Genomic DNA, 20358 nt, shown 5'->3' on the forward strand with positions numbered 1-20358 from the left:
AATTAGGATTTTAAGATGTTTAATAAGAATATCGTGCAAATATTTACTAATTAATTACGGTTCCTAAGGTTCTTTATCTTTTATGGTTCTCATTTGAACCACTCCCTATATATATATATATATATATATATATATATATATATATATATATATATATATATATATATATATATATATATAGGCTGAGATTCAATAGAGAATCATAATTAACCAAAGAACCAAGTAACCAATCTTTTTTTCTACTTTTAGAAATTATTTTTTATCAAAAAAAAAAACTAAAAATATAGAAATTCATAATTTTTTATCATTTTTCCAATGATATCAAATTCGACAAATTTTTTTTTTTCGTCAAATTCACAATGTCAATCTTTGAAAATTCACAATGTGAATCCGAAAAATATATTTAACATTCACAATGTTAAGTTATGAATTTATATATTTTTATTTTATTTTTTTAGATAAAGAATAAGCTCTAGAACTTGAAAAAAAATATTTGGTTCCTTGAAGAACCAATAATTATAGTTCTCTATTGAACTTTTCCTCTATATATATATATATATATATATATATATATATATATATATATATATATATATATATTATTAGTTCTCTTAATTCTATTAACTATCCATAAAAATAAGCTTTTCCGGTTTATATACGACATATATTAAGCTACCGAGTAAATGCAATAAACAATTAATTACATCTCAACTTTGTAACCAAGAGTAAACGTGTTCTTATAAGGTTCAGGGGCCGATGCAGAAATTTATAGCAGGTGTTGCCAAAAAAATTCCGGTCAAACATAATATAAAACCGAAAAATAATTCATTTCTTCTAATACAAAAAAGAGATCAATCATAAAAAGTTAAAACATAACCACGATCTATTACAAATTAAATTTGTCATCTTGTTCTCTTAGTGCAGACATCTTTTGAAACCGCTTCATTACTTTTTCATTTGTAACTTTCACAAGAGCTTCGGTCTCAACATTGCAAAGCAACACGTCGTTCAAAAAGTCATCGCCAATTTTTTTACGCAAGGCGGTCTTCAAGAGCTTTATCTTCGAAAAACATCTTTCTACACTTGCGGTCGCTAAAATTAAAGCAAATTTTAAAAGCTTATAAACCAAAGAATAAGACCGATGTTTCCCCGTACTAACCATCAAACAAGAAAGCTCGGAAATTCCTTTCAAAGTATTAAAACGCTCATCTTTGATGCAAGAGTGATAAAATATCTCAAGTTGTCCTTCAAGATCTATCAAATCCGAATCATCAAAGCCATACTTGTAAAACTTATCCAACTTCAACAACTTTGATTTGTCAAATTGTACAAATGAATCAATAGGGCTCAAAGCACTCATGTATTCTAGTAACCGGGTGCTTGTTTCACTAAATCGATCCTGATATTCTGTAAGTTGCATATCCACCATCGTGTTGAAGATTTCAACTTCAAAATGAAATCTATTAGTCTTTGTGGTCGTACGGTTTCTCACACCAACATAAAAATCATCCATTTCCAAAGTAGCAATATTGTGTGTTTGACAAAAAGAAGATGTAACACTCCAAATTTTCAAACAATTTTTTCATTTTAATAGTTTCACACAAAACATAGTTTAACATTTCTCATGCCAACTTGAAATTTTCCCAAACACAAAACATCAGAAATTTTTTGTCAAATATCCCATAATCCACATAAACACAAATCATCAAGCTGGTGTGTACAATCATGTCGGCGCCTTCCCGCGATCATGAGATGTACCTGAAACACATTTTACACAAAAACTGTAAGCACAAAGCTTAGTGAGCTCCCCAAAATACCACATACATAAATAATTAGCCTCTCATGGCTATATCTCGATAAAGGCCCACCGGTCATGTGTCTCAGTGAAGACCCTCCAGTCTCACGTCTTGGTATGGACCCTCCGGTCATAACTCAATATATACATAGAATAATATAACAACATAAGTCACAAAGACAAGATGCATAATAACACATAACTCAGTATAAGCAAAAAGAAACCCTCCGGTCAATAACATGAATAAGACCCTCCGGTCAGTAACACGAACAAGACCCTCCGGTCACACATAAATTAACACTCATGTAAGTATAGTGAGAAGACTCACCTCATGAAGTAAAGTAAGTAAATCCCGCACCTGAACTGCCAGTCTAGACTCCGCCTAACATATGTCACATATACCTTTAATTAAAAATTGATATTAACAACCTTCAAAGATGTTGGCTAAGTCTCTTTACTAAACCTCAGAAGGGTAAAAGACCATTTTACCCCTCCATGGCCTCCAAAGTCCACAACTTGACCAAAACCCTAAAAGTCAATGGAAGTCAACACGCAACACGTACGTTGGGCGTACAACCCTCTACGATGGGCGTACAACTAATCATGCATTCATCAGGTGGACTCAGCGCTACGCTGCGTGTAACTGGGGGTATGCACGATGTACGTCCCAGACTTCCTCTTTTCACTCATTTGGTCTTAATCCGTTAAGACAATTGCTACCACTACAAATCTGGGCTGATTAAGGTCCGTTACTCCATAAAGTTGGTGACTTTAAGCCTTAGCATGGCTGGACAAGTCTAAAACTCATAAACTCTAATCCTTTACTCACAAAGTTTCACATATATCATGCCTGGAGAGATCTTGATGACCAATATCTCATTTTATGAATCAAAACGTCTAAAAACACCTAAAAGGATAGGTATTATGCTCTAGAGTTCACCAAACTCATAAAGCTTCAAGCTTGGGACATAAAACCCTAAAAATGGACCAAAACATGAACTAATCAAAACAATGAGAAAGATTTTAGCTTGATACCTCTGGATGATGCACCAACCACAGAAAAACTCAGATCCAAAAGCTTGGACAACAACTCTTCTTCCTTCAAGGCTGCTTCTTCACAAAAGAACTCCATAAGAACACTCAATAAGCCACAAATTCTCACACAAGCTATGGAAATGGGATTTAGGGTTTGAGGGGAGTTGGAGGCTGGAAATGGTGGCTGGAAATGAGGCCATCATGTTCCTTAAAAAGGGGCGCACAAGGCATTATGGTTTTCACTCTGAGCCTAGTACACCCAGCGTACCCTCTGGTACGCCCTGCGTACTAGGTGGCCTCCGCGTTCCTACAAAGCACATGAGTACACTGAGCATACACATGCATACGCCCCACGTACTCAATTGCCACCTTTTCTCAAATAAGGACTAGTCTTGACAAATGCAATAAAAGTTATGCTCATCGATGCATACCTTATTTCATGTCACAACTGTAGAGTCGAAATGTATTGTAATATGTCGAAGTCTGTGTAATTGTCTTTTTCGTATGTTTCCTTATGTATTTACTAAGGCATCTGATTTACGAAGCTTTAATGTCTAGCCTTAGTATTTTTTGTACTTTCAGTCTCCTATAAATAGGAGCTGAACATAGAGTGGATGGTAGAGTTTTCCCATTTCTATTATCGTTTTGTACTCTTGTTCATTGGAAGTAATATGAGCTGAACCAGACCTTATTTACTTCTCGTGTTCATCTTTACTCTGATTTGATTCTAATACTCGATTAATCACTTCTACAATTCTACAATTGGTATCAGAGCAGGAATCTATACTGCTAAGATCTAATTTTCAATTGAATCTCTAGTTTTTGAGTTGCGAGTTTGTCTCAAAAGTTTCCGCACTGTTTGATTTTGAAAATCATCTCTGATCTACAGTTTTGATTTGATTCTGTGTTTGAATTGTGTAATCGAGTAATCGTTTTTGAGTTTCTGATCAATTCAGTCATTCAATTTAAAGTTTCTTCAAGTTTTTCTGAAAAATCTCATCCTTACGTTAATGACGAATTTCAACATGAACACGATGACTTCATTTTCTCATCTGTTAGGATCTTCTACTAAGATTCTTATGTTGATTCCAGAGTACTATGATCAGTGGGATGATCGAATGGAGGATTACTTGAACGGATTGGACGAGGAATTCTGGAGCTGCATTACAGGAATAGCTCAACCTCCACCAAATGTTCAACATATTGGATCATCTGGATTAGCACCTGCAGTTACTGATCAATCCACCTGGCTGAAGAACAATGAAAAGTGTTGTTTGAGAGAATTGCGAGGTGCCTTGCCACTTGTTGTTTACAATTACATCCGTGGTTGTAAAACTGCAAAGGATATCTGGAATACTCTTAAGGAAAAGTATCAGGGAAGCAAGAAAACGAAGATAAACTCTGTTAAACAGTGTCTTGTGGAGCTGAAAGAGTTCAGACAAAAAGAGAGTGAAACGATTGAAGTTTACTATGATCGTCTTAATGAAATGATCTATAGATGCAATCGTTATGGAATCATAAGGTCATCAATGGAGTTCAATCTCACTTTTGTGATGGGACTTCGTAAGGAGTGGAGAAGTGTCAGCATGATGGTGAAGAATCAACAAAGCTTCGATACTTCATCTCTGAATGATGTGTATAATCAGTTGAAAACTCACGAAAGTGAAGTGAATGAGATGGCTGAAGAGTCGAAACTGTGTTTGGGAGGTCCTTTAGCTCTTGTTTCGAAAGTGTCTGAGAAAGATGGTTCTGATGAAGAAGGCTTTCTAATGAATTCTGATGATGAAGCAGTTTCTTTTTACTCGAACAATCGAGTTAAAAAGTTTTTCAAGAAACCTTTAAATCCTAAGGTGAAGCAGAGTGATGTGAAAGGAAGTTTCGTGAATAAGTCTGTGGGTGAGGAGAAGAAGAAATTCGAGAAGAATGATGTGAAGACAACTGAAGCCAAAAATGAGAAGAAACTAAAGGGAGATTCGGGCATTAACTGTCATTATTGCAACGGAGCAAATCATTTGGCTAATGATTGTATGCTTCGTAAGAAAGAAGAGAAAAAGAATAAGGTCAAGGACGAAGCCTATTATGTTGAAAGATTGGAAGAAGTTCGTGCAAAAACAAAAGGGTTGTCTTTGGTTGCTCAAGGTGAAGGTGAGGAGGATGGCACATATCAGATCTGGTCATCAGGATCTGATGATGAAGAGATGCGTAATCCGACGCATGGCGCTATGTTCGCACAATTTGAAGAAGATGAGGACGAAATGGTGACTGGTCGCTGTTTCATGACCAAATTAGGAGACAAATCACTGATGACAACCAAGGTACGCGCTATTCTTCAGTCTTTTAACATTCCTTTACAAGCTTATGATTCTGAAATAATTGCTTTTGATGATATTGTTGCTTACTTTGATACAATTGTGGTGTCTGCTAGTAATGAAGCTAAGAAACTGAACATTCAGTTGCTAGAGACCCAGAAATTGTTAGATTCGAAACGAAGCAGAGTAGAGTATTTGGAATTGCAATTGAATAATGTGAATAATGATAGGGATTTTATAGATAAGGATGTTAGAATGTTACTTGCTCAACGAAACATTTATTGTAATTCGGCAAAGAGACTATATGCTAAATTGACTTCATTACATCATTCGTTTGATATTAGCAAATAACATTATAGGAAATTGTTGCCTTTTCTTGTTTTCGAAAGAGAGAAAGTTGATAGTTTGTCCTATGATTGTGAGAAAACCATAGCAGAATTCGATAAAGTGCCTGACAATCGATTTGCTTATGGTATTGTTAAAATAGACGAATATTTGAATGCTGATGAACTTGTTGAGATAGTGAATGATACTTTGACCAAAAGTGAACAAATCAAAATTTTGAAAAGAACCGAGAATTCGAAACTTGACTCTCAATCTAATTTTGCTGATGTCGATGATAATTCTGATAGTTTTAGCGAAATCAGTGAAATTGAGGAGGAGAAAAGTATCGATTGTTCTCAATTATCTGTCATTAATGTCACATCAAAGTCAAAAGGTAAAGAAATTTGTAATGATTCGATGGTTGTGGATGACACTGATAGACCCTCTACTTCGAAAGTTTATGAATTTGATCATGTGAGTGTGAGAGACAGTCAAACAGATAGTAGTGATGATGAGAATGAAGAAAAAGTTTCGAAAAATTCTGAGCAAGAAAAGAATGTTTCCAATGAAACATCCATTCCAAGAGTTGTTGTTGATCAAGTGTTTGGAGACACTGAAAATTTTGACAAAATTGTATCTGACAAAGGTGCACATTATTTGGAAACAAATACTGTTGTGTATCCAAATTTGAAGTGTTCAGATGATGTTGTATTTCCGAATCAAGTGTTTGTCACTACTGGAAATGTTGAAAACATCAAACCAGAGCTCAACAAAATGGTCGAAGACGATAACAAGAAATCATCAGACGAAGGATTCTTTTCAAACCAAAGCACTGTCGAAAACAATCTAACAAAGAATTCGTATGTTTTTCAAAGACAAAAACCACAAAGAAAATGGATTGATAAACAAGAAAATACAAAAGAGATTTTGAAAAAGGAATCTAATGAAACAAATGAAAATGTGAAACTTAATTCACAAGAATTTAAGAATCTTGTTGAAAAATTTTCGAATGAAAAAGGAATTTCGAAAAGACAGGCACGAAAGAGAATTTTTTGGCAAGTAGTGTCCAATGGAAAACAATCAAACACACCAACCAAGAAAATGTATGAGAATGAGTTGTCTAAATCAGTAAAAACGGAATTTTCAACTCGTTTGGATAAAAAAGAAAATCCCGCTCAACCAATTTCGTCTGATATTCAAAATTCTTCAATGAAGTTTTCAAAATCATCATCTTCAAAGACTTTTCCACTAAAAGTGCGACAAAAGAATTTTCATTCACAAAGCCAACAAAAGTTTTCAACTTCAAATTCATCCTTTCCAAAACCAACAAACGATCAAAACCGATTTTCTTCAAATAAAACAAATCAAACTTTTGCTAATGTTCATCCATTTGAAAATGTTCAAAAATTTGAGAATGTTCGAAAATTTGACAATATTCGAAAATTTGAGAATTTTCGAAAATTTGACAATGTTCGAAAATTTGAGAATGGTCCAATGTTCGAAAGATTGCAAATAATCAAACATTTATGAATAATAAAACCACAACATCTGCAAAGTTTACTCCACAAAAACCAAATTTTCCGAATCCATCCGCACACAAAGCCACTAAAGTTTCGTACACAAAAGGTTCATCTGGGGTGGAAACAATCAACCATTGGGTTGAAGACAAAGGGAAAAAGTATCAATCTGGAAAGTTTTCTCAACATCAAATACAGAGGGCCTATGAACAGTATTTGAATGATAGTTCATCTGGAAGTTCATCTTCGAAAGAATCAAATACTCCAATTCAAAAATGGCAACCAATCTCAAAGGAAAGACACACTGAGAAGCATGAGAAGAAAGTCAGTGAAAGTCCAAAACTATCGAAAAATTATGTTTCGGTAACTTTAACTGATGATGTTGACATAATTGATACCTTCAAAACTAAAGTTCGAAATTGGGCTTTAGGTTCTAAGTTTCATTCTCTTTTTCAAACTAATGACCAAGGACCCAAATAGCCTTAGGTACCTAAATTCTTTTAATGAATGCAGGTACTGTGTGACGAGCAATATGATGAGAAATGGTACATTGATAGTGATTGCTCACGTCACATGACTGGAAGAAAGGAGAATTTAAGAGATTTTAGAAGTTTGGAAAATGCTGGTGTTGTGAAGTTCGGGAACAATCACAAATGTCAAGTAAAAGGATACGGGAAAGTAACGAATGGACAGTTTACTACAAATCGTGTTGCTTATGTAGAATGTCTTCAACATAATTTGATAAGTGTTTCACAACTAGTTGTGGGAACTGACAATCAAGTTGTGTTTAACGAAGAAGGAAGTATCATTTCGAATGTTGAGACACACGAAGTTTTGCTGAAATAAAAAAGACATGGCGATATGTTCACTCTTGACATCAAACCTATTATTGGGAAACCCTCAGTTTGTTTACTTTCGAAAGCTTCATCTGATGTTAGCTAGTTGTGGCATCGACGTTTATCTCATTTAAACTTTCGAAATTTGAATAAGTTGGTAGTGGACGATATTGTTCGAGGTTTACCTGTTTTAAAGTTTGACAATGATACTTTATGTGCAGCTTGCGAACAAGGAAAACAACATCGTAAAGGACATCCAATTGTCATAGATTTAAAAATTGTTGAACCATTAGAACTTCTTCATATTGACCTTTATGGACCATCAACTGTTGAGACACTCAACAATAAATGGTACATTTTGGTTATTGTTGATGATTTTTCACGGTTTACTTGGGTGTATTTTCTCAGGTTAAAATCTGAAGTCGCTCAAACAATGATCAGATTTATCAAGAAAATTGAAACAAGTCTGAAAAGAAAAGTTCGTAAAATCAAAAGTGATAATGGTTCGGAGTTTAAAAATAATGTGCTCGATTCGTTCTTAACAGAGAAAGGAATTTCACATAATTTCTCATCACCATATACACCACAACAAAATGGTGTGGTTGAAAGGAGGAATAGGTCTCTTTGCGAAGCAGCAAGAACAATGTTGACTTATGCGAATCTTCCTCAATATCTATGGGCAGAAGCAGTTTCGACATCATGCTTTACTCAGAATAGATCTTTTATTCATCGTCGTTTCAATATAACTCCGTATGAAATCATTAATAATCGAAAACCTAATGTCAAATTCTTTCATGTGTTTGGTTGCAGGTGTTTTATCATGAATCTCAGAGATAATCTTTCGAAATTTCAAGCTAAGGCTGATGAAGGAATATTTTTGGGATATTCAAATAATTCGGTTGCATACAGAGTGTTGAATAAGCGAACAAGAAAAGTTGAAGAAACATTTAATCCCACGTTTGATGATTACTACGTGAAACAAGTTGAAAAATATTTCGAACAAAAACCAATTCTTAATGAATCAAATGATGAATCTGAAAGTTCTAATTCATATGATTTTGATTATGATTTAATTTTTGGTATTCCAAATAGGGCTGTAGATGCTGAAGTCCATGCTGCTGATAATCAAACTCCTGAATCTTCGAAACATACTGATGATTCGACAATCACATTAGATACTACTGCTAATGGCGAAAGTATGCTAGATGCTCAAGTGGAGGGGGAGCACTTGAATATACCTTCAACTGTTGAGGGGGATCATCCTTTCGATGGGGAGAACAGCAATGTAAATGATGTTGGCGAGGGGGAGCATCATAATGACAATTATGTCGAGGGGGAGCATGATGATACTGAAACCATAAACCTTGATGAAAATGATGAATTTCATGAACTAAATGATAATAATTCTGTTGCAGGATCCAAAAATGAAGAAATATACGAAGATGCACCATTGGAATTTGATCCAGCATATCCACCATTGGATAAATGGACAAGAAATCATCCGAAAGAACAAGTCATTGGAAATCCACAAGATGGAGTTTTGACTAGAGCTCAAATTCGTGCAAAGAATGAGGTACTGAATGCTCGTCAAGAATTTTTCATATTTAATGTTTTCATCTCGAAAATTGAACAAAAGACAATTAAGGTTGCAATGGAACACTCAGATTGGGTTGTTGCAATGCAATCTGAACTTGCTGAGTTCGATAGAAACAAGGTTTGGAGGTTAATTCCTAAACCTGAAAAAGTTTCGATTGTCGGGTTAAAATGGATATTCAAAAACAAAACCGACAAGGATGGAAACAGTGTTCGAAATAAAGCACGATTAGTCGTTAAAGGATATTCGCAACAAGAAGTCATCGATTATGAAGAAACCTTTGCCCCTGTCGCAAGACTCGAGGCTGTTTGAATATTTTTCGCTTATGCAGCTCACAAAGATTTTGATGTTTATCAAATGGATGTGAAGTGTTCTTTTCTCAATGGTGAACTCGAAGAAACAGTTTACGTTGAACAACCTCTAGATTTCATAAATGAAGAATATCCTGATCATGTGTATATTTTAGATAAAGCAGTATATGGGTTAAAACAAGCACCAAGAGCATGGTATGCAACTCTTACCAGTTTCTTAAAACAATCGAAATTTAAACAAGGATCGGTTGACACCACATTATTTCGAAAGAAAGTTGGGAATCATCTAATGCTTGTTCAAATTTATGTCGATGATATTATTTTTGGCACTACTGACCCTGCTTTGTCTAGTGAATTTGAATGTTTGATGAAAAGACAATTCGAAATGAGCATAATGGGTAAAATCAATAATTTTCTTGGTTTAAACATTCATCAAAGCAGAGAAGGAATTTTCATCAATCAAGAAAAATATACCAGGAATTTGCTCGAAAAATTTGGAATGAAGAATAGCACGAAGTTAAGAGTACCAATGGCGGTTGGAACAAGACTAAATGCTTCATTAGACACACCATCTGTTGATTTTACTTTATACAGGAGTATGATAGGGTCATTGCTTTATCTTACTGCAAGTAGACCTGATATCATGTTTTCTGTATGTAACTGTGCTAGGTATCAAGCAAATCCAAGAGAACCACACATGACTGCAGTGAAATTTTTTTTTCGTTATCTCAAGGGGACAACTTAGTTAAGATTGTGGTATCCTTCGAAATCACGATTTTTCATTCAAGATTTTTCAGATGCAGATCTGGGAGGATGTACACTTGATCGTAAAAGTACAAGTGAAGGATTTCAACTGTTAGATGGGAAGCTTGTAAGTTGGCAATCGAAAAAGCAAACTTGTGTTGCAATTTCTACTGCTGAAGCTGAGTATGTTGCAGCTGCCGCTTGCACTTCGCAAATCATTTGGATCCAGAGTCAATTGCGTGATTATGCAATTAATATGAAAAAATTCCATTGTATTGTGATTCACAAAGTGCTATACGCATTTGTCATAATCCATTACAACATTCGAAAACCAAACATATTGCACTTCGTTATCATTTTATTAAAGATCATGTGGAAGATGGCAATATTGAAGTTCATTTTGTAAAAACAACTGATCAGCTTGCTGATATTTTTACAAAAGCATTGGACGGAAAATCATTTGTTCGAATTTTGACAGGATTGGGAATGATAGAAGCAAGTTCTGTTCCAGGACTGATTTCGAAAGAATGACAAAGAAGTGTTATGCAAATGTGTCGATTCAGAGGCAATAATGATTCATTCAGAGGCTGATAGTATTAACCATTCAGAGGTTACTGTTCATGTTCAGCGCTTCGACACGCTTCATTTTCGACTTTTGGGAAAGAAAAGTTTTGTTAGTTTGGTACATTCTTACGTTTTCATTTATTTATTTTTTTCGAAAAATTGGAAAAACCAAAAATATTTTCGTTTGTTTGTATTCTTTTCGAAAAATCAAAAATTCCAAAAAGATTTTCTTTTGTTATTTGTTTTAATTTTTCGTAAAACTTAAAAACACAAAAATATTTTCTTTCTTTTCAAAAATATAAAATACCAAAAAGATTTTTTGTTATTCTGTACTTTGTCTTTACTTTCTTTGTGCAGAATTCACGAAAGTTTTACAAGGGTCATGCTTGCGTTTATAGGGTAAGGTAAATTTTCGACAACTTTGTACTAGTTAGAACGTCCCTAGAAGCATGCTGCAGCATGTCGACCCAAGCCTCCATTGACTCAATGTGTGATTTTGAAAGCCTTAATGAACTTTTTCATTACGAAAATTTCTTCCCAATCAGGCTTGCATTCACATTAGTCTACTGAGCTACCTAACTCTTCTCACATGAGTTAAGAGTTTTCTGTTTGGTCCAAACATAACAGAGGTACAATTGAATTCGTGAAACAGCCTTTTTCATCTCAAAATTCTAACACATGTCACACACGATGACGTATATCCAAGAGGTCATTGATCAAACAAATCGTGACTTAGACATATCAAACTTATGTGTTAATGATCTTGAATCATGAGGCCGTGATGAAAGTGAAACCCAATTCTTTAAATTTTTTAAGGAATTGACGGGGAACTAAGTTCCAGATTTAACGAAACATTTGTTTTAGTACAAAACTTTCGAAACTCCAAATCATATTCAATTCTTTTGTGTGATATTGATCAAATAGTCGAAACCCACGATATTTGTTACCCAACAGGATCCAGTTCAAATTTTTTTTTTCTTGAATATGATTTTTGGGTGAGTTTCATTTGAAATACGAAGCCACTTTTAAATTAATCCAAAGCATTCTTGTCACTGACTACATTGGTCAAACAAGTAATTTCGGTTACAATTACTCACCTTATGTTTAGGTTGATATGTAACGAAATTTTTAAGCCACCCACGAAGCCTTGAAAAAGAAGCCCTTCAATACTTCTCTAGAAGTATTCGATTGTAATTCACGGGAACATACACAAGCTGTTGATTATCTCTCTTGATAATTAACGAAGCAATCTTTGCCCGGGGTTTAACTGCATTTGTGTCGAAATTTTATTTTTCGACATCACAGATTCCAAATTTTCGTTAGTTTGCTTCTTATCTTATTCTATTGGCACACTGCACTCACGAAATCCTTGAGGTTCTGAGTATTACCAACTCAGGCTGATGATTTCGACAGTCTGGAAAATGACTTCGTTTATAATCCCAAAGACGAAAGAGCCTAACCTCCATGTCGAAGGTTTTCGATCTTATCCACTTGGTACTCACGAACAGTCTGATGTGATGGTTTGGCAACGTGGCCCGACTTTCAAGGAACTTTATCTGACATGGCGCGTTTGACGGCTAGTGGTGCGACTTTCAAGGACAGACGTGGCTTACTCTTTCAAGAAAACGTTTGGAATTCAATATGGGTTACATATAAAAGGAAATTCTACTCTCCTTTTACAATTACGCGTTCAAATTCTCAGACGATCCAAAAGCCCTAAATTTCTCTGTTCTTCAAGAAGTTCTCAAAACCCTAATCAATGGCGGCTGATCCAACCTCCACCACTGAAGAAGTTGCATCTCAACCACTAATGAAGATTCAAAGCACCAACTATCAGGTTGAAGGAGATGTGTCACTGTATCCAGAAGAACTCAAGATGTTGATTGTTGCTCTTAAACATTCAGGTCTCACAACTGCAATGTTCAACACTTTTGAAGTCCCGTTGTCATGGTTATCAATGGCTGGTTCCACTGCTTCTTACAGCAAAGCCACTGATCTAATCACATTCAATCTGGTGAATGAAAAGCAAATTCGGCTCTCGAAGAAGTTGTTTACTCAAATCTTGGTAATTCCAAATACACCTCCATTCTTTAAACCTAATGCTGATCAAGTTATGTTCATGTTTAACGAGATGGGTCATCAGCCACCACTCGTTAAGATCAGTGATTTCAAGAAATCTGGTCTTCCCTGCATATGGAATTTTTTGTTTGGGATATATCTTCGTTGCTTAACTGGGCGAAGTGTAGGGCTTGATAAGGGGAGAATGGAAGTTTATGCTATGGTAGCCAGGTTGTACTATGATCTCAATGTTGATTATGCAACTCAGATTTGAAAAGAGTTTATCAAGAGCCTGGAAAACACGAATGTGGTAAAAGGAATTTCGTGTGCACGTTACTGGAGTTTGGTTCTTCAGTATGTATATGAGAAGGAAGGTATTCCAGTTCCTACTGATGAGGCTAAGGCAGAATTCACAAAGTTTCATTTTCCAAAGAATGTTGCAGATGATTCAGACGAATTCCCAAATGTTGCTCGAATTCCTGATGGGATGTTGAAGAAAGTTGACCCAACGAATTCTGTATTGGTGGCATACTTGCAACATGTTAATCCTTCAATCGAAACTGGAATTTTGCTGAAAACAAGTGATGAAGGGTCATGCAAAAAGTCGAAGAAGTCAAAGAAGGTTCCTGAAGAGGTTGTTGCTCAAGAAAGTTCCAAAATATAACCTACGACTAAGTCGCCTAAGAAGATTGTAATTGACACTGAGACGCCTAAGGAGCAAGTTGTTCCTGAATCTTCGAAGGAATTCATCCCTTCGAAATCAGGTGTGTTCAAAAGATTAAGGAATTTCTCTTATCAGAAATGAACTTCATCAACAGATCAGTCTCCTACTGTTCGTAAACCTCAGCTAAATAGAAAAGGAGTGAAAGTTCGTGAGATTCCGGCACCCGTTTCCCCATCCTCCAAAAAGCGAAGAGCAGAGGATGTAGCGAAGCATATCAACAAGAAGAGGAAGAAGCGAAAGTTGGTGGTTCAAGATGAGTCCTCAGAAGAAGAGGTTGTTCCAGAATCTCCTTTGGGTTCGAATTCCCCAATAATCTCACAACCACTCATTCTTGAAAATGTTTCGTTACCCACAACAACAGCACCACTTGAGATTATTGTCACCAAATCAATTCCTGAAACGGTTCCAATTTCTCCAATTGTTGCAAACGTATCTAATACGGATGCACATGTTGTGGTGAGTGTGAGTCCATCAACTCAAGGTATTCTTGAACCTATTTCCAGTACCTTTGTTTCACTTCCACCTTTTATTAAACCTGTATCTACTACCAATCCTTCTCCAACGTTTGATCAAGTCTTACAACAACCTTTCACTACACTTTTCCCATTACAATCCACCAAAACCAACTTCCGATGATGAAACAGGTGGAGGAGGTTTCAGAGGAACTTTTGATGATCTCCATTTCGATTCGGAAGAAGAGGATATACCATATCACATGTTGATGTCTGGTAAGCAGTTCAGGATTCTCAATCGAAAACTTAATGCTATTCTTCAATCACAAGCTGATTCCGGAGCAAAGAACTCAGTATCTGGGATTGAAGTTGATGTGATGCTCAAAGCTATAGAGCTTCGAATGCAGAAACAAATGGATGTTATGGATAAAAATAATGAACTGAGGGTCAAAGCTCAGAATGATTCGTTCAGTTCTGCACTTAACAATCTTCGTTTGACAACAAAAGAACGACATGTTCTTTTTGTGAAAGATGTCAAGACAGTACGTGAAGATGTCAATCGAAAGCTTAAGGAGCTGAAGGTTGAAGTTACAAAAGAACTGAATGAGATGAATACCAATTATTCGACAATCAAGTCGAATGTTGACACTATTGCAGCTGCTGTCCGAACGGTTGTTGAATGGTATCAAGCTTTAACTTCAAAGTTTGATGCAAAGGATACAGCTGATGCTCAGCATTTCGAAAAGATGGGTGTTTTGCTTGGGGAATTAAAAGAGTTAGTGTCGAAGCTAGCTCCTACTTCGTTTTTAACTCCCGAGTTTTTAACTCAGACGTTACATTCTTTGGATCAAGCCATTCAGAAGGTTGTAGCTCCTATTTCGAAGTTTAAAAACATGTTACCCACTGGTGCCCCACCTGTTTTCATAGGGGTGCAAGGGGGAGAAAAGAAAACTCAATAAAGCAAACCTTCGAAAGTTACAAAAGTGGTTGATAAGCCAAAAAAGATTGAGAAGATTGTTACTACTGCTAGTGAAGAAACAAAAGGTGTATCTACTCAAGTCATAATTCCTATAGTTTCAAAGACGAATACAACAGAAGCCATCAAGACAACAACAAGACCCATTCTGAAGGGGATTGTGTTTAATTCGACAACTGAAGGAGGGAGTTCAAGTTTGTCAAAACCAAAGGTTTCAGAAGGTGATAGAGATAAAGGAAAAGTGATTGTGGTTGAAAAATCAAAGGAAGAGAAAAAGGCCGAAATTGAAGCTGAAATGGAGAAGCAAAGGCAAATACAAAGCATACTGAGACTTCGTGAAAGTGATCCACCTGGTATCGAAAAAGGAGATCCAAAGAAGTTATACAGTTATGAGAATATTGAAGCAAGAGTTGCTTATAATCACATGTATGTGTTTGAGAAGAAGCCGAAGAAAAGCTATTCTATCACTAATACTGATATGAGTCAGCTTGATTTCCCTGTGAACGAAATGATGTTTATCATGGCTCAGTACAAGATTGTGGAGAAGTTCGACAATGAGGATGATTATATCCATATGAAACTTAGGTTTCATGCAGTTGTTGGAAAAGAACCAGAAGAGATATGGTATTTGGTGAAGATCAATAAAGTTATCAGTATAACGAAGGATGTGATGTTCGAGAATATGATACAGAATTTTCGGTATCATGTTGTAAGGGCAAACAATCAAGTGTGTGATTTCTCAGTTGCTGATTTCCCTCTTATGAACTTGAATGATCTGATTCAAGTTGCATTGATTTTGAAAGACATAGAGGTTTTGCAACTTCAGGGAACTGACAAAGACGTTTTGAGGCTTGGTCTTGCCCATATCAAAATCTTCATAGACAATTACTATGATTGTCTGGCCTTGACTGATGTGGAGTTAGCATCAACAATGGGAAAGGAAGTGAAAGTTGCAATGAAATTGTCGAAGACTCAAGTTGAATTGAAGAAGTATGCTGATGGGAAGATATGCTTAAAGCCTTTTGGAATGGTCTTTGCTGGAAAAGAAAAAAATGGCAAAGCTAAGAGGTTTTTGTTCCAGACTTCAGAGATTGAAAGATATACCACTTCGCAATATACGAACTTCATTGTTCGTATGAATAATTACAAGAAGAATAATGATGGTGATAAGGTGGAGTTAAGGAAGATCATGACATGGTACCCGGAGAGACGAAGGATGATGCATTTTGCTGCATAGATTCTCACGAATTGAGAATTTCGACATGATTACAAAGGGGGAGATTGTAGAGTCGAAATGTATTGTAATATGTCGAAGTCTGTGTAATTGTCTTTTTCGTATGTTTCCTTATGTATTTACTAAGGCATCTGATTTACGAAGCTTTAATGTCTAGCCTTAGTATTTTTTGTACTTCCAGTCTCCTATCAATAGGAGCTGAACATAGAGTGGATGGTAGAGTTTTCCCATTTCTATTATCGTTTTGTACTCTTGTTCATTGGAAGTAATATGAGCTGAACCATACCTTATTTACTTCTCGTGTTCATCTTTAATCTGATTTGATTCTAATCCTCGATTAATCACTTCTACAATTCTACAACAACTGGAAAAAAATTCTAGATCAGTTAAGGTCTAAACGATAGGAGTCTGACATCTCCTCCCAAATAAAAAAATTCTCGATTAATCACTTCTACAATCACTTCTACAGTTCTGGGCCGTCAGCAACCTCAGTCTAACCTACTGAATATGCTCTGTCGTCTTTAGCACTATCTCAGTGCTCCCCATCACTCTCTGTCCGACCTCCCCCCAACAGATAGGAGTCTGACATCTCCTCCCAAATAAAAGCTCAAAGAGAGGCATCCCAATGCTGGAGTGATGACTGTTGTTGTATGAAAACACAGCCTAGGGCAGATAGGAATCCCAAATTCGACCAAAGTCCATAACACAAGCGCGTAGCATATCCTCGAGCGTCTGAATCGTTCGCTCACTCTGCCCATCTTTCTATGGATGGTATGTGGTGCTAAAATGTAACCGGGTACCCAACTCCTCATGAAATTTCTTCCACAGCCTGGAAGTAAAACGCACATCACAGTCAGACACTATCAATGTCGGAAATCCGTGCTGAGCCACCACCTCTCGAACGTAGACCTCGGCCAGCTTCTCTGCAGAAGAGTTCTCACTTATAGCCAATAAGTGAGCACTCTTTGTCAACCGGTCCACAATCACCCAGATCGTATCCACACCCCTCGCAGTCCTCGGAAATTTGGTAATAAAATCCATGGAGATCTGTTCCCACTTCCATAGAGGAACCTCCAGAGGCTGCAACTTGCCATGAGGGTACTGGTGCTCTGCCTTGACCTTATGACATGTCAAACATCTCTCAACTACCCATGCCATATCTCTCTTCATACAGGGCCACCAATAATCGTGTTTCAAATCCAAGTACATCTTCGTGGCCCCAGGATGAATGGAAAACCTGGACTTATGGGCCTCCTCCATCAAAATCTGTCGAGCTCCACCCTTATATGGCACCCATATCCGCCCATGGAAGGTCATAAGCCCCCGACTATCCGTCTCAAAATCAGAAATATGCCCAATCACCGGCTCTCTCTTGCGGTTCTCTGGTCTCATGGCCACCGCTTGGGCTTCTCAAATGACGTCTAAGACTGGAGTCATCACCGTCATTCTCATACACATATCTTGAATTGAAGCACTCGCTGTTCTACGACTCAGGGCATCAGCTACCACATTAGCCTTGCCTGGATGATACAAAATCTCACAGTCGTAGTGTGACATCCCCATTTTCACGGCCAGAAAAGGCCGATTTTGTTTATGCTTTATAAAAAATCAGAGTACCTCTTTTAATGAAAATGTTGCGGAATTTGTTCCCAGAAAAACATGATAAATACGTTATCAAAGCATTTCCGAAGAAATGTATTTTTATTCATTTTAAAACATTGGGATGTCATTGTCAATACAGAAACATAAGCATAAACAAAACTTACATTATTTACACTAGTGATCTACATCTCTTTTAAATCTCTCAGTGTAAAGTAGCTTCGTATCGACACATGTGCTACAAATAAGCTTGAGTGGGCCAGGTTGGGAAACCTGGTGAGTACATAGGGTTTTCAACCCACAATAATATAATTATTATGTTTAAACAACAAACAATCAACCCAATTACCCTTCCCCATTATCTTCTTTATTTTACCCTAAGAATCAACTATTCCTCGTTCATTTATTCCTAAGGATTATCCTAAGGAATCGGCACGAAATCCATCGTTGCCAGAGTCTACTCATATGGCACTACGTCGCATAGTCGCCAGGTTTTAGGCACTAAGTCTCATAGTCGCCAGGGTTTATACAACAGGCACTACGTCGCATAGTCGCCAGGGTTTATACAACAGGCACTACGTCGCATAGTCGCCAGGGTTTGTTTATCGACAGTATCGTTTCCGAGAATCCACTCGCAATACATGTCAATGGGTTTTTAGAGTACATCTGGTGAATACACAGTTCAAAACACCTACAGGTTGCGAGCCTGCTAGTGTCCACTGGACTGTCTAGAATAGTCCGTGGTTGTCATCCATACTCTGCTGAATGACGGGGCCAACACATGGGTAAAAGGCTTCTCTCATGGTTTACCTCTCACCCTTATCTCATGGTCTATATCACTTCTCATCATTTTATTTTTGTCACACAACAACTATTTCATCTACCCATGTTTTACCCAACACATTTTATAGATATAAAATACATATACAATTTAAATCATTTGAAACCTGTATAAAAATCTTTCACCCAGCACAGACGGCAAGTATACAGACAATATGCACACATAGCACGTAATTTATATTAAATACTTCATATCTATGTGTAAGATGAAAGGGACTATGCACTCACCTGATTAGGTGGTGACTCGGTACTCGAACATCACTTCGTTATCTCACACATAGGCGTAGCTCACTTACAACGGATTTTAAAGAAAACCGGGCTTCGCTTGGAGCAGCGTTTCCGAACCGAAAGACCCTTTTTCTCGGGACTCCGGGAGCCTCGAGGCTTCCTTTGGGTGCTAGGGATTTTTCCTAGGGTTTAGGGGGGTTCAAAACCCTAGAGAGAGAAAGTAGTGTGAGAAGAAATGAAGAAAGGTGTGAAAATTTCGGAAAGGCTCGCATGCTATATATAGCCTCCAGCAGCCTCGGACTACGCTGCGCGTCCAGCAGCTATGTTGGGCGTAGTCTCGGATAAGGTTGCCAGGCGTGTTCCAGCTGGCTCGCACTCGGACAGGACCCAGATAAGACCGAAGGTACGCGGGGTGTACCGGATCTCGTACGCGGGGCGTAGTGCGAAGCGACGTGGCGTGATCCGAAGGGTGCTCTGCGATACAACAGGCACTACGTCGCATAGTCGCCAGGGTTTGTTTATCGACAGTATCGTTTCCGAGAATCCACTCGCAATACATGTCAATGGGTTTTTAGAGTACATCTGGTGAATACACAGTTCAAAACACCTACAGGTTGCGAGCCTGCTAGTGTCCACTGGACTGTCTAGAATAGTCCGTGGTTGTCATCCATACTCTGCTGAATGACGGGGCCAACACATGGGTAAAAGGCTTCTCTCATGGTTTACCTCTCACCCTTATCTCATGGTCTATATCACTTCTCATCATTTTATTTTTGTCACACAACAACTATTTCATCTACCCATGTTTTACCCAACACATTTTATAGATATAAAATACATATACAATTTAAATCATTTGAAACCTGTATAAAAATCTTTCACCCAGCACAGACGGCAAGTATACAGACAATATGCACACATAGCACGTAATTTATATTAAATACTTCATATCTATGTGTAAGATGAAAGGGACTATGCACTCACCTGATTAGGTGGTGACTCGGTACTCGAACATCACTTCGTTATCTCACACATAGGCGTAGCTCACTTACAACGGATTTTAAAGAAAACCGGGCTTCGCTTGGAGCAGCGTTTCCGAACCGAAAGACCCTTTTTCTCGGGACTCCGGGAGCCTCGAGGCTTCCTTTGGGTGCTAGGGATTTTTCCTAGGGTTTAGGGGGGTTCAAAACCCTAGAGAGAGAAAGTAGTGTGAGAAGA

The 20358-nt window shown here is 37.1% G+C and overlaps 1 protein-coding gene across 1 annotated transcript; it reads right to left on the reverse strand.

Moving 5' to 3' along the window:
• Positions 1 to 886: 886 nt before the first annotated feature.
• Positions 887 to 1513, reverse strand: LOC145122089 (uncharacterized). Its single transcript, XM_079057752.1, has one exon. It carries the CDS (start codon positions 1511 to 1513, stop codon positions 887 to 889), a length of 627 nt encoding a protein of 208 aa, XP_078913878.1.
• Positions 1514 to 20358: the final 18845 nt, after the last annotated feature.

Source organism: Lactuca virosa, chromosome 6, assembly GCF_052849685.1.
Source record: "Lactuca virosa cultivar CGN04683 chromosome 6, Lactuca_virosa_CGN04683_v6, whole genome shotgun sequence".
NCBI lineage: Eukaryota > Viridiplantae > Streptophyta > Magnoliopsida > Asterales > Asteraceae > Lactuca > Lactuca virosa.

Bases quoted from the DNA above. Each gene is read 5' to 3' on its own strand.
- LOC145122089 (XM_079057752.1), bottom strand. From the start codon at position 1,513: ATGGATGATTTTTATGTTGGTGTGAGAAACCGTACGACCACAAAGACT.